Source organism: Cheilinus undulatus, linkage group 11, assembly GCF_018320785.1.
Source record: "Cheilinus undulatus linkage group 11, ASM1832078v1, whole genome shotgun sequence".
Classification (NCBI taxonomy): Eukaryota; Metazoa; Chordata; class Actinopteri; order Labriformes; family Labridae; genus Cheilinus; species Cheilinus undulatus.
In genome coordinates, this window is record NC_054875.1 from 38,919,881 (window position 1) to 38,934,592 (window position 14,712).

Genomic DNA, 14,712 nt, shown 5'->3' on the forward strand with positions numbered 1-14,712 from the left:
CTGATAGTTTAGGCATCTCTGTAGGCAGGCACCATGTCCATCTGGGAAAGGAAATCAGTATCTCCATAAAGCCTCGCTGCAGATGGAAACATGAAGTGCTCTAAAATCTCCTGGTAGATGGCTGACAGTGTTGATGCTGGACTTGATAAAGCACAGTGGACCGACAGCAGCAGATGATAAGGCAGCCCAAACTATCACTGACTGTGGAATCTAAAAACACTGGAGTCCAAGCTCCTCAAATTCTGTCCCTCTCTGATCCTCCTCCAGACTCTGAAACCTTGGTTTCCAAATGAAATTCAAAATTTACTTTCATCTGAAAACAGGTCTGTGGACCACTGAGCAACAGTCCAGTTCTTCCCCATTACTGCAGTTGTGTGAACCGAACCACAGCGAGAGAATGAAGGCTCAGGAATCCTCTGAAAATTTGACTTTTCCATGATATTCTAATATTTCAAGATAGTGGATTTTGGATTTTCATGAGCTGTAAGATGTAATAATCAAGATTAAAACAAAAAAAGTCATGGAATATTTCATTTCTATAAGATTAATGCAGAATATATGGAAAATTTAATTTCTGATGTACATCACAGGAAAAAGCGAACTTTCCCATGATATTCTAATATTTTTAAGATGCACCTGTATATAACACATTTTCTCTAGGCCTTACATTCTGTATATCTACCTCTGTGTGAGTGAGTTTGTATACACGTGTAAATGAGACAGATCACTAGATATCAAGCGCTCAAAATGTGACAAAGTTTGATGTCAAGATGTAGTACATTTTCTGTTTTTTTTTTAAATGTATAAATTATTAATTTTAGTCGAGAAAAACTATGATGGCCTACACTGTGTAATGTGTTTAATTCAACTGAATAAACCACATCTACAATAGTTTATATCTTTTCATGGTGTTCCAGAGTTCTTTATTTTCTAACGTTTACTTATATGACAGGAATTTGTTTTAGCTTTAAATGTCTTCATAATTTACAAATATAGTGCTTCTAAAGATTCATAGTCTATGTTCTGCTTATTTTTTACGCTTTTGAAGAGATACAGTTGTGTTTTCAACCCTGAAATACACGAATTAAACTGAGTGTACCAATCAGCCGCTGCTAGGTAGCAGTGAGTGCGTCGCTTACGTCACGAACGTCATTTCCGCCCCGTAGAACCCGGATGAAGCTGCCATTGGGGCAAATGAGCAGGGCCACCGAGGCTGGTTGGATTTTAATTTAACGGACAGGGGGTCGGAGCGGATTGAAGCCCCGCTGGATTAATGTCGACAGGGCAGTGCGGAGCGGCAGCAAGGCCACGACGAGCAAACTGTCCGCACCGAGCAGAGAGCCCGGCTAACGGCCGCTGCTAACTGTGTTTAACTGTTAGCAAAGTAACGCGGAGAAGAGGAACAGCTTCTCCAGCTATTAGCCTGTCTGTCTACACACAGCGGAGTTAGTGCTGCTCATCACACACTGTACGTCTCGTCAGGGCTTCAGACTAACACAACACCTGCTGGATGAATGATGTCTGCCGCTAGCATTGACCCTCAGGTAAGCAGCGAGAGGAGACGCTCAGCTCGGGTGTTTTTACTCCCGTAAAGAGGAAAGCTGTGCTGTGTATGCATCCTCCTCTGACGACGATGCCTCCATCAGCAGCTAGTCAGCTAGTTAGCCCACTGAGGGGATGTTAGCTCGAAAACTGGTCCATGCTGGTAACCAAAGGCCTGGACCACTGCTACCAGTAGGCACATGACAGGGGATGTTTGCCTAACATACCTGCCAGCAAATTTTTACTGTACGTGATGTGTCTGTAAGGTTATTAGAGGACATCGTCATAGTTTGTTAATGTGCAGCTACGATAATGTGTGATGCTTTGAAAACATTGAAGACCCATACAAGATGTCATTTTTTCCTCTTTCACATGCATCCATCCTATTGATATGAACACTAAGACATCGAAAGGACAAGATGCAAGCAAAGGTAAGAGAACATGCCTCATGAATCTCCAGATGTTACACATAAATCTGGTTAGCTCCTTGTAGGGTTATCACTGTACCAGATTTCCAAAGTTGCTCATAAAAAACAATCAATACAGATACCACAGCAACAAAAATAAGCTCAGCCACTCGTTGTTGGGTATCTTCTTGTTTGAAATTACCATAAATTGTAGCCAAACTCCCTGTACAGTGTCTGAGGTACACAAACACATTGATAACCTTTCAGTACTGACTTTGTTCGAAATAGGACCACTTGTCTGAGGTGTTTTGAAAGCTTCTGTACTTTTTTTATACAGTCAATTTCTAAAATAACTGATTGGATTTTCATCTTAAATTAAAGGGAACCACAGATATGATATCGGCATTGAGTATCGGTGCCAGTACCAGGTCTAAGTACAAGTACTTGTACTCATAAAACACTGCAGATTTGGTACTCTGTATTATATTAAAACATGATTATAGCCTGTCATTAGGGGAGTACGGCGCATTCAGAAAGTGTAAGTAAGAGAGGTGATCAAAGACCCGATGGGGACTCTGACTTGGCCCCAGAGATCCTGTTTGGAAATGGGACAGAGTTCCAGAATGACAACCTCCACTGAGCTGGACTTGTAGCAGAGTGGCTAGACTGAAGCCTCTCCTCAGTGCAGAAGGGTTGCAGAAAACTCCATGTGAAAGTGAAACAGTTTTTTTTATAGAAAATAAATTTGCATAAAATCTAAAATTCTGTTGTCACTTTGTTATGATGGAGTACCGAGTGTAGGTCGATGAGAATAAAAATACATTTAACTGTAGCATCAGGCTACAACATAACAAATTGAAAAAAGTGAAGGGGGTCTGAATACTTTCTGACTGTACTGTAGGTAGGTAATAAAAGTCAGAGCCATATCTATGGTTTGGTGATGTATGAGCATAACTTAGGATGACATTAGTTGAAGAGAATAAAAATATGCATTAATTTGTTGTCAAGGGGGGTGAAGAATATCTGATTAAAGAAAATGAACTTTCAAACTGATTATAAGAACAGTTATGGTATTATTAAGAGCCCATATTTCTACCCTGTATCAATAGGTACCCAAATTTAAGGACTTGTGTATGTACTTGGTCTAGGAAAGTGTCATATCGGTGCAACCCTAGGAAAATACCAATGAATCCAAAATCTTAACAGCTGTATCTCCTCCTTATTAACAGTCTACACATAAGACTTAATGTAGCTCTTTTGTGTTGTGGCTCTTATGTTAACAAAGAAACCCCTACAATATCCACACATGTATTATATATCTGTATGCTTTATTACATAAACAGATTTGTCAGATGGATTTTCTTCTGAAAATGTCTCTCACATTTAAAGGGCCAGCAGCTCTAACACAGCAAGGAAAATTTGGCTTTAGTTTTTGATCATGATACACCTCTGATTATGATCATGTTGATCACATGTGAACTTCTGTTTTAATTTTCTGACTTAAGTTTTAGCGCAGAAAGTGCTTGTTTAAATAATTTTGTTGATGTGTTTGCATTAATGTAACTGAAGTCTAAAAATTGTAAAAGTCTTTGATAATTCTGTTATAATCTGTAATTAGCAAATATTCAAGACTCTGTAAATGACTGCATCAAAAATATTTGGAAGGGTTTTTTTTCTTTTTATTAATCATTTTAAATTCTGGAAAGCAGGCATCAATACACACTGTATAGATGGAAAAGTAGCTGAATTTTCTCAGTTTTTACTTAAAAAAATGTAAGGAAAGTTGACAGTTTAGCCCAAAGTCTGACTGCGTAAGAAATGGCACAGGCCAGCACAGTAGCAGCAGAAAACCAGGAAGTGATACTGAATGTTTACTGGCATCCAGGCATAAGTGTTTATTGGCTAGTACTCATGTTAATCTGGCAAATCAGACTGGGTTGTATACAAGATGTTTGGTGAAACTGTGGGGAGTGATAAAGCCAGAGCAAATGACACGCTTTGCAGTGGAATCAAAGTAGCCGATTTTTTATTAACTGATTTTATTGGGTATCAGTAAAAAAAAAAGTGCCCGTATCAGCCTCAATAATTGTCCAATAATCAGTCAACCCTTATAAAGAACTATGTATAATGGGGAGAGGGAAGTGTGCATACATGATCAAGACTCAGGAGGAGGAAAAATCCATCAGAATTACAACAACAGTGTAGTTCAAGAGATTAGATAGCACCACATGTCCTTGGATGGTCACCTCCACAAAATCTGTCTGAATGGGTTAGACATATTTAATCCAGATGGCCCGAAGTTAAACAAAACATCTTTCTGTAGACACAAACGAAAGGTGATCTTTTCCATAATGCAAATATAATTTACAGTATCAACCCACCTCTGTATCGTGGGGGGTTCAGGAAAACAACCAGCAGTCAATATGCCAAACCAGTATTTATCACTGCTCCTTTTTTGAAAATCTATATTTCATAAAAATAATGTGGTTTTAACTATATGTTTATCTAATGTTAGACTTTCAAAAGACAGAAAAAGGAACAAATATAACAAGCAAAAAAACAACTGACTTGCATATTCATATACAGGAAGTAGGCTCAGGGTTCACATCATACATACATAAAAGTACATGTCTTTATGTACATAGTATTCTTTACATTGTCTTTAAAGGTGACGTGTGTAATAGTCAGTTTAGAAGCATTCAGCAGGACAAACTTGGTGGAAAAAGAAAAATAATATTTATAAGAAGCCCTATCAAAATTAGTGTTTAATGTCCTGGATATATGTATAATTACTCATTTTTTAGTAACCTACAATAAATCTTTCATTCATACATAAGGAGGGTCTCCTCAATGGACTGCGCACTCTAGGATTTTTGCATCTTTCATGTTTCTCCAGTCCCACAGAAGGGACCAAATAAAAGATACACATTTATTCTTGATACCACTGATCGCCAGTTACCACTAGAAGTGAGCAGTCTATAATTTGACTGTTAGATGTGGATAATATTCCCAGTTTTACACACTGCACCTTTAGGGCAAAGGGGACTATAAAACAAACAACACTAATAATAACCATACAGGTTATATCAGGCGTAGAGTAGACTTTTTAAGGTATAGCTTTCAGATGTTCTTGTGAGAATAGTAGAAATATTCACACTAATACATGATGGAAAGGGTTGCCATATTCTAGGACAAACTTCATCTTTCCCTTGTACCCTACATGTGAAATAGTCCAAAGAGACATTGTCATGCGTTATTCTTTTCTATTGTATCTTAGACAGAACTTTATCTGTAACCCAGTTTGAGAGGATTCAGTTTCTTTCATAGAAAGTTAAATTTTGTAAAGTTTCTTCTTAAATTTGTCAGTCATAAATAAATCAGACACACCAAGTACCAAAAATAAAGATTGAACGTCACTATTAACAGATAGAATCTTACTAATTTCCTGCCCCATCATCTGTACTTTTCTACAATATTACAGGCAATGTGCAAGACTACAAGTATCTTTTTTACACTTTGGGCAGAGTGGAGATAAATTAGAGCTGCATTTATGGCGTAGGGAGGGACAGATGTGGGCTCTGTGTAGGATCATGAGTTGATTTGCCTTTACTCCGTTACAGATAATCGATGTTTGAGCACTTTTTCAAGCATCATTCCAACTATCATCTGTAATTTTAACATTGAGTTCTCTTCTCCACAAGTCTATTTTAATACTGGTTTTAAAGCTTTATGAAACTTAAACCAAAAGGGTTTTTACCACTGGGCATGAAACCAACACTACCTCTAACATTTAGTGACCCCTCATGTAAACAGTGACAAAAAAATAAATAAAATAAAAAATGCGGCACTTGCAGCCAAGTTCTAGCCATGCATGAGAATTTGTACTTTTCCTTCAAAATTCTACATATTTAATCAGCATTCATCTGATATTGAAAGATTACCCTCTGTCTACATTTCTGCTTGACTTTTTCATAAGAACCTTGAAGTATGTAAAGAGCAGATATCACTGGTTTTATTTCAGCCTTCCCAGTTTCTGTGCAGAACGGCTCCCTCCACCAGAAGGATACAGTCCATGACAATGACTTTGAGCCTTATCTTACCGGCCAGTCAAACCAGGTATAAAACCTTTATTATGTTATAGTTTTTATTTTCTATGAATCATTCTGTCGTCACGTACCCCTAACATATGGATGTGATTCTTTTATAGAATAACAGCTATCAGTCTATGACAGACCCTTACCTGTCCAGCTACTACGCCCCCTCCATTGGATTTCCTTACCCCCTCAGTGAGGCTCCTTGGTCTACAGGAGGTGACCCCCCTATCCCCTACCTGACCCCCTATGCCCCCCTCAGCAATGGAGACCACCACTTCATGCACGACACAGTGTTTGGGCAGCCAGGCGGCCTCAGCAGCAGCATCTACCCTCACAGGTTCAACTTTTTCCCAGAGAACCCGGCCTTCTCCGCCTGGGGCACCAGCGGCTCTCAGGGCCAGCAGACTCAGAGCTCAGCCTACGGGGGGAGTTACAGTTACCCACCTAGCTCACTAGGAGGCACCCTGGTCCCCGATGGCCAGACTGGTTTCCATAGCGACACCCTGAGCAAGGCTCCAGGTATGAACAGCCTGGAGCAAGGCATGTTGGGCCTAAAAATAGGAGGGGATGTGGCAGGAAGTGGCTCTGGTGTGAAGAGTGCAGGTTCTGTGATTGGTGGCGGTGTGGCTGCAGCTGTTGCTACGGGCAACGGTGGAACACCAATAGGAATGCCCCCTCCGAAACCCACATCATGGGCTGCTATCGCTAGTAAACCTGCCAAGATGCAGCAACAAAAGACCAAGAACAAACCTGGAACGCCCATAGCTGGAGGAGCTCTGCCTCCACCCGCCATCAAACACAGCATGGACATTGACACGTGGGATAATAAAGGGACTGTTAACAAAATGGCCCCCCCTCTGCCTCCCCATCACCACCACCAGCACCAGCCTCAGATCCACTCCCACGCTGCCAGCCTCATACCCCCCCTGCAGCAGTCCATACAGTCTGCTCAGTCTCTGGTGCAGCAGATGACCATGCAGGGTCCTCCCCCTCCTCCTCCTCAGTCCTACCAGAACCATAACTCCGCCCCCACACCTCAGACCCGCTGGGTAGCCCCTCGCAATCGCAACTTGTGCTACGGTGGTGGAAGTTTAGACAGCAGTGGGTCCTCTAACGGCGGTGGTGTTGGTAACGGAGGGGGCGGGGGTGTTTCTTCAGAGCTGGGATCAGAGTCCCACCCGGTGCTGGAGAAGCTGCGAGCGGCTCACAGCTACAACCCCAAGGAGTTCGACTGGAACCTGAAAAACGGCCGCGTGTTCATCATCAAGAGCTACTCCGAGGACGACATCCACCGCTCCATCAAGTATTCCATCTGGTGCAGCACGGAGCACGGCAACAAACGCTTGGACTCGGCCTTCAGAGCTATGAACGCTAAAGGTCCCGTCTACTTGTTGTTCAGTGTCAACGGCAGTGGCCATTTCTGCGGCGTGGCTGAAATGCGCTCGCCGGTGGACTACGGCACCAGCGCGGGTGTTTGGGCGCAGGACAAGTGGAAGGGCAAGTTTGACGTGAACTGGTTGTTTGTTAAGGACGTGCCAAATAGTCAACTGCGCCACATCCGCCTGGAGAACAATGACAACAAGCCAGTCACCAACTCACGTGACACTCAAGAGGTTCCTCTGGAAAAGGCTAAGCAGGTGCTCAAGATCATCGCCCAGTACAAACACACCACCTCCATCTTTGACGACTTCTCCCACTACGAGAAGAAGCAAGAGGAGGAGGAGGTGGTCAAAAAGGTAACCTCATTTTGACCTAATATGACATTTTTAATAAAAGGAGACATGGAGGGGCTGTTTGAAAGAGATCAATGTAAATGTTTTGCTTTTTTATTGAAAAAAAGGCAAACATCCTTGACAAAAAGTACTCAAAGATAAAATATTTCTGGAACAGTTGCTTTTAATGTTAGATGATTTACCCTTAGAGGATGTTGTGCTGTCCATCAGTGTGTTTGCCTGGCACTTTCTGAAAGATTTTTTAATATATAAGAGTTTATTTTTATGTGAGAGAACCGACATATAACATGAAATATAATAAAAGATTGATCTAGTTTATTATTATAGTTATAGTGCGTGGTGTGGAGTGAGACGAACAGCACAGCACTCACTAGCGATGCTTTTTCTAATCTTCAGTATACACCGCCCCACTTTGAGACTGGGAAATCTTCTGAGGTCCACTAAAAAAACCCTTATAGATGCAACAATGAGACTCAAATATTTACCTTTTATCATATTTTGTTTCAGAGAACTTAAGTGTGAATGCTTTCAGATACATTAATAGTACTCTGAAAGCATTTTTGGGGTCATTTGATCAGGCATCTGCAAAGACACTTGAATATATATTTTCTTTTAGCAGTATTTATCTCTGTAAACTATTTTGTACCACAGCAAACTCTGTCCTAGTAGTGTTAATGTCTCCAAAGACACTGATAAACTCCTAGTGGCATAGTGCAGTGGTTCTCAAATGCCCATTTGGGGCAAGTCTAGGTTTGCCTTGCAAAATTGTACAATCATACAGGATCACTAAAACTACTGAACGACTGAAGCTACTCTAACAACCTTTAAAAAGGCTGTTTTGCAGAGGTATGAAGACGATGTGCCTTGAGATTTTGGCTTAATGTCAAGTGTGCCTTCAGCAAAAAAGATTGAAAACTGCTGGCATAGTGAAACAGTTAGAGAACTGTCACTAGTTAATCCAAAACTAGTTCAACCATGACACCGGTTCCATACATCAGGCAAAATAAATGATAAAAAAGCTGACATGAGTTAAAACTTCTGGCTGTGTTTTGTTACTTCTAAGACTTGAAAAATAACACATAATTAAATATTTCATGGTTATTTAAAATGTGATTTATTTTTCACGATAAAAATGCTTTTTAGTTTTAGTAAATAACCTCTCACCAACCCCCTGCAGTACCTCTAGGGCCCACACTTTGGGAAGCACTGCACTAACAAATTTATTCACCAACAATCAGAGTCTTTACTCTCAATCTCAGCATCTTGCACAGTCAGATACTACTAAACAAGCTAAATGTGGCTAGTTGTTAGCTCCCCCCTTCATTACAGTTGCATTTTTGGTTCAGCTCCCCTCTTTGTCAGTTTCATTCTATATTTTGTAGGACAAATTGTGTGAACACTCCTGTCGTTGCAGGCAAGTTAGTTCTCTATTTCTGAAATCCATTTAACATGATGCTTCTTGTCTACTATCATTACCATTAGGTATGCATTTTATTGAAATCTGCTGATATGCTGCTATTTACTAATCAGTTTTAGCTGCTATCGATACTGATATTTAAATGTAGATCAGACTTGAAACTTAAGTCGTTAAAACACACAATTTAAAGTTTGAGGAATGAACAAATTAACAAATTTAAGTCCTTCAAACATACTTTTAAAGTGCAAGGAATGATGATAAATAAAGAAAAAGACCTCAGCTGACGTCGGTCTGTTGATCCAGCCTAAAACTCTACTGACTTATTGGTTCATATGGCCAATATTTACAGTTGGTAGAGGAAGATTTTTGTTGCCAGAGTATTGGTTGTAATTATTGGCAGAAATTTTCACATTATATGCTAATACAGATAAATAACTTTTTAAACAAATATCTGCTAATACAGATATCATGCCGATCATATCCTGCATCCCTGGTCGCCACGGCTGTGTTTGTTGTGCATCTTCCTTTGGTCAGCTTTCTTCCTGATTGGCTGTCATTCCATGTGACAATCCTGGTCATGCCTGCTCGGCTGTCTGCAGTGCTCACACACAATATTATTTCTGATTGTAAATATTGATCATGTTTGATATTTACTATCAGAGCAGAGAAATCTGTCAGGATAATCTTTAGAACCATCCAAGGATCAGGGCTTCACTGGCTTTAACTGATATATATTTAGACAAGCTTCTTTATTTCAATCCCAATTCAAATAATCAAACACAGTACATCATAACACACAGAGTAAAATTTGTGTTTGTGAAATTTATGTGAACATTGCCACAGCAGAATTGTGGGATTGTCGCCCACCATATGTCATAATTAAACCATTTAAAGAATACTGAATGCACAGCTAGGCAGAGGGGGTTCCATCGCCTTGTTAGACTGCGTTGCCAAAAATTTGAGAGACAGGACTATTGTGTCCTGCATGTAGCACAGTGACCACTGTTACTACCTGTAGAAATACGCATATAGGCCTATTTGACGTATAATCTTTGATTCATGTTTCACTTACTGTTGGTAGTAGGCCTGCACTAAACCAGATAAGTATGTGATTTACACAACATGGTTAAATATTCAGCAACATTAAATGCAAAAAATGGACAAATATCAAAAGTGTGCAATTAGACAAAATTATGGAAAGGTTGATCATCCTTATCAGCTGTTCTTCATGTTTTACACAATACCTAATCATGTCCATCTTTCATTAAAAATAAATCCAAAAAGGGTTTTTAATCACCTTATTGGCCTCAATTCAGCTGAGATCAGCTGATTGCTAGCTCGAGCTTCTTTTGACTGCATCAGAATGTTGTAAGCCTCTGTACATTAGACTCAGGCTTCTGTCCAACAGGTAAATGTACACATGCAGAGTGAGAAATCATTTCTGGTTATTTTTTCACGTTCATTGTGCTAAATCCAGACTTTTAACTTGTGCTATAATAATATAATTTTGATTATTGGTGCCAAATTTTAAAAAATGATGTAATTGGTGTAGAGCAGGCTTATCTGCTCATCCAAAAGGTCTACTCTAAAGCTGTAAGGTGTATAAAGACAGCTGCACAGTCTTTTATTTTATTTTCATTGTTTCCACTTTTATTTAATTAAATACTGATTAAAATTGCCATTAAAATTGCTGATAAAATATGTAAGTATTGTGGATTTATAAATGTGTTATATATGTTTGTAACGTGACTTTTACATAAGGCTCTGCCTTTTTTAACAGAGCTATGAACCTGCCTCAATACAGAGCCGATCTCGAATGGATCAGGTAAAGTCTGCAGCCTTATTCCTCTCTGTTTCTCTCTTTACATGACATGTAAAAAAATGCATGCACTTGCAGAACACTTGATTAGGTATACTAGTTCAGCAGCTTATTAAATAAAAGAAATATCTAATCAGCCAATCACATGGCTGCAACCACTGAATTTAGGCATGTATATGTGGTCAAGACGATCTGCTGAAGTTCGAACCGAGCTTCAGAACAGTGAAGAAATGTTAAAGTGACTTTTAATGTGCCATGGTTGGTGACGGACTGGCTGGCCTGAGTATTTCACAATCTGTTGATCTACTGAGATTTCCACTCACAACTGGTTTACAGAGAGTGGTGAGAAAAAGAGAAAATATCCAGTGAGTGGCAGTTATTTGGGCACAAATACCTTGGCTATGGCAGAGGTCAGAAGGGAATGACCAGACTAATTTGAACTGATAGAACGGCAACAATAATTTAAAGAACACTTCATTACAACTGAGGTATAAAAGTACATCAAACCTTGAAGCTGATAGACTACACTACCAAAGGACATGCTGGTTTCCTCTCCTGACAGGTTATAATTCACATGGGCTCACCAAAACTGGACTATAGAGGACTGAAAAAAGTTGTCTGACCTGATGAGTCTCCATTTCTGAACAGTAGGGTCTGAATTAGGCATAAATAACAACAGAGTCCGCCAGACCACCAACAGTCATGCCATGTTCAAAATCACTTCATACCCCCTCTCTTCAGCATATCGTTTTGACCATGTTTACATGCCTTAATGCATCTGTTGCAGCCATATGATTGGCTGATTAGATATTTGTGTTAATGAGAGGGTGAAAAGTGTACCTAATGAAGTGGGCAGGAGTGTATGTAAAAGCTTTTTCACACTTGTTTTTGTTTTTAAATTGCTGCAAATCATCAAAATAATCCTCAAAATAAAGAGATATAATTACAGTCAATAAATTTAAAATTTATTCATCTGCCATCTTAATCCACTGTTTTAAAAGTATATTTGTAGAAAATGACAGTTTGATGAATGCTAATTTTTACTCTATCCTTCATCTTTTTCAGGATCGTCAGAAGTAAACAGAAGATGGCTGTCCGTGGTATTTAGATTTAAAGGAAAACACAAGGACATGAAGAAATTGAAAACTAATATTTTTTTCTATTTAATTTTGTTGACTTTGGCCCATGACAAACTTTTGACCCACGTTGCTCCTGGTTCCCCTTTGTTTTAAGATGCGTGCAGGGATGAAGCTCGTTCCACCGGTTGAATTGCTTCAATAATATATATTTTCTTGTTTTTTTTTCTGTATTTTTTAGCCTTATAAATCTTTATTGCTACCCCTGGAACTTGCATTCTTGACTAAATATAAGTAACAAATATCTGCACGTCTGTTTTTGAAAAATTTCTTGACAACATGCTGCTGATATTCAGTGACTGTTCACTTTGTGGTTTGTGTGTTGGAGAAATGTTAAGTGCTTGTATTGGTTAATCTTAACGAGTGAACAACACTGTATTGACAAATGTCTGCTATCTGTGTGTGGCCAGTTGTATTTTACATTATCAGAGGAGAAAAGAGCTTCTATAATGCCCCTTTTTGTTTTTTAAGTTCAATGTTGAGGGGTGTCTTTTCTTTGGTGGAGGAATGTGTACACTGAAAGTTTGTTTGCATAGACATAATCGTGATGTTAGAGAGCGTAAATGTTAGAAAATCAGTTGAAATAGTTTATTACCTGGCTTACAAATGATTTAAACATAGATGGAGAAAATGTCTCTCCAGAGGTGGAGCCTTAACATTTCTTTTCAGCACTAGTGTTAATGAAAATTTCATTTTTTTTCCATTTTTGTATGTCTAAAATGTCAGCGATAGAGATTCAGGAAGTTTAAACGCTCTGAAAGGTGGTCCCTCTCTTTCTTATTCAAAGGAAAAATCCAAGATATATGTTGTAACACCTGCAAACTTAATACCTGCACACAAACAAACGTAAAACAAATCTGCTATTTTTCCACTTGCCTACTGCAAATTTCCAATAAATACAATAACTTTTACATTTGTTTGTGTTATGTCTGTGGGAGGGTGAAAATCTCCTGCTCTCAAAAATATAATTTACCACAAATGTAATTTCAACATAAAAAATGGATGCTATGGTCATTGTCATTTGTAGACTTTTTATGGCTGCCAGTGGGTTCAAGTCACATCAAAAAATGTAGCCATTGCGAGTCATTGTTCGCCATTAAAGAGGAAATATTTTGAAAACACTGGTAGAGCTATAAGTCTTAGCACAGAACTTTTCAGTGATAATGGAAGAAGATTGATAACTTTTTTGAAAACATAACTTCTTTTGCACATGAACAAAACTTACCGGGAAAGGCTGTGCTGGCTGACTAAAGTTTCTCACCCTGTTAAAGAAAGTTACTGTGTCTTAAACATTAAGTGTACAAACTACCAGAGATTACAAACTTCCTACAAATGTAATAACTTTTACATTTGTTTGTGATACATTTGTGTGAGGGTAAAAATCTCCAGCACTCAAAAATTGTAGAATTTCCCACAAATGTAATATCAACATGAAAAATGAATGTTATCGTCATTGTTTATTTTATCCTTTTTATAATTTCCAATGGGTTCAAGTCAGTTTATTAGAAAAAAACTTGAAAGACAGACATTGTTCCCCCAGCTAGTTTTATTATTTTAAAATAACTTATAATCCCTGTCTACTCAAAACTTTTATTAGTCTTTTATTAGTCTCGGACACAGTAACTTACTTTAACAGGGCTAGACATCAGACTTTGTCCAGCCAGCACAGCTTTGACCTGTAAGTTTAGTTCATGTGCAAAAAGAAATGATGTTTCTAAAATTGTTACCAATCACCTCACTTTATGACTAAAAAGTTTTGTGTTAAGATTCTACCTACTACTCTACCAGTGTTTTAAACTACTTCCTGCTTCATGGCGAACAAAAATCACCATGACCGTATCCCCCAGAGTCTTTCATACTGGTGGAGCCATGAATCTTTGCACAAAATTTTTGAATGAGAAAAGGAGATGATTGATATGAATTTTGGAAAATTCTGTAAAACCCAAGGTTTCTTCTTGAATTAAGCCCTCAGAGGGGTAGAAACCTGACAAACACACTTTCTTTAGACATGAACAAAACTCACAGGCTGGGTCCTATTAAAAGAAGGTACTGTTCTAGTTTACTGTGAGACTAGAAACAAAGTTTAAGTGGACCGGGATTTAAAGTTATTGTAAAATAATTTCTCTTTGACACATTTATATCCACTCTGCTAAGATTCATGACTAGTATTTTAAGACTGAAAACCTACTTCCTGTTTCATGGCGAACAACAAAAGTGCCATTTTTGATGTGACTTGATCTTAAACTGACTTGAAACCATCGGCAGTATAAAAAAAACAGCTACATCAAACAACAGTGACCACAGAATTCCGTTTTTAAGTTCATATTACATGTGTGGGAAATTATTCCCACAAACAAAACCAGTCCCTGCAAATATAAATAGATTGCATTTGTGGGAAATTTGTGCTGTACAGTTGTAAGAAACCTAGCACATTTGTTGGATTAATATGTAAAGAAAGGCAGATTTGTACTACATTTGTGGGCATTTACTCCATTTGCAGGTCTTACATACATTGTGTTTTTTATTAACAAAAATGATCTTTTTCCCTGTTTCAGTAACTCTTA

The 14,712-nt window shown here is 38.6% G+C and overlaps 1 protein-coding gene across 1 annotated transcript; it reads left to right on the forward strand.

Moving 5' to 3' along the window:
• The first annotated feature begins 1,174 nt into the window (after positions 1-1,174).
• ythdf1 (YTH N(6)-methyladenosine RNA binding protein 1) lies at positions 1,175-13,111 on the forward strand. The gene is made up of 6 exons (XM_041799104.1): positions 1,175-1,544; positions 1,946-1,973; positions 5,971-6,065; positions 6,157-7,779; positions 10,974-11,018; positions 12,078-13,111. The coding sequence occupies exons 1-6, from the start codon at positions 1,515-1,517 to the stop codon at positions 12,090-12,092; spliced, it is 1,836 nt and encodes a 611-aa protein (XP_041655038.1). The 5' UTR covers positions 1,175-1,514; the 3' UTR covers positions 12,093-13,111.
• Positions 13,112-14,712: the final 1,601 nt, after the last annotated feature.

Bases quoted from the DNA above. Each gene is read 5' to 3' on its own strand.
- ythdf1 (XM_041799104.1), top strand. From the start codon at position 1,515: ATGATGTCTGCCGCTAGCATTGACCCTCAG. The intron at 1,974-5,970 runs GTAAGAGAACAT...GTTTTATTTCAG, and splicing joins AGGACAAGATGCAAGCAAAG to CCTTCCCAGTTTCTGTGCAG. The intron at 7,780-10,973 runs GTAACCTCATTT...CTTTTTTAACAG, and splicing joins AGGAGGAGGTGGTCAAAAAG to AGCTATGAACCTGCCTCAAT.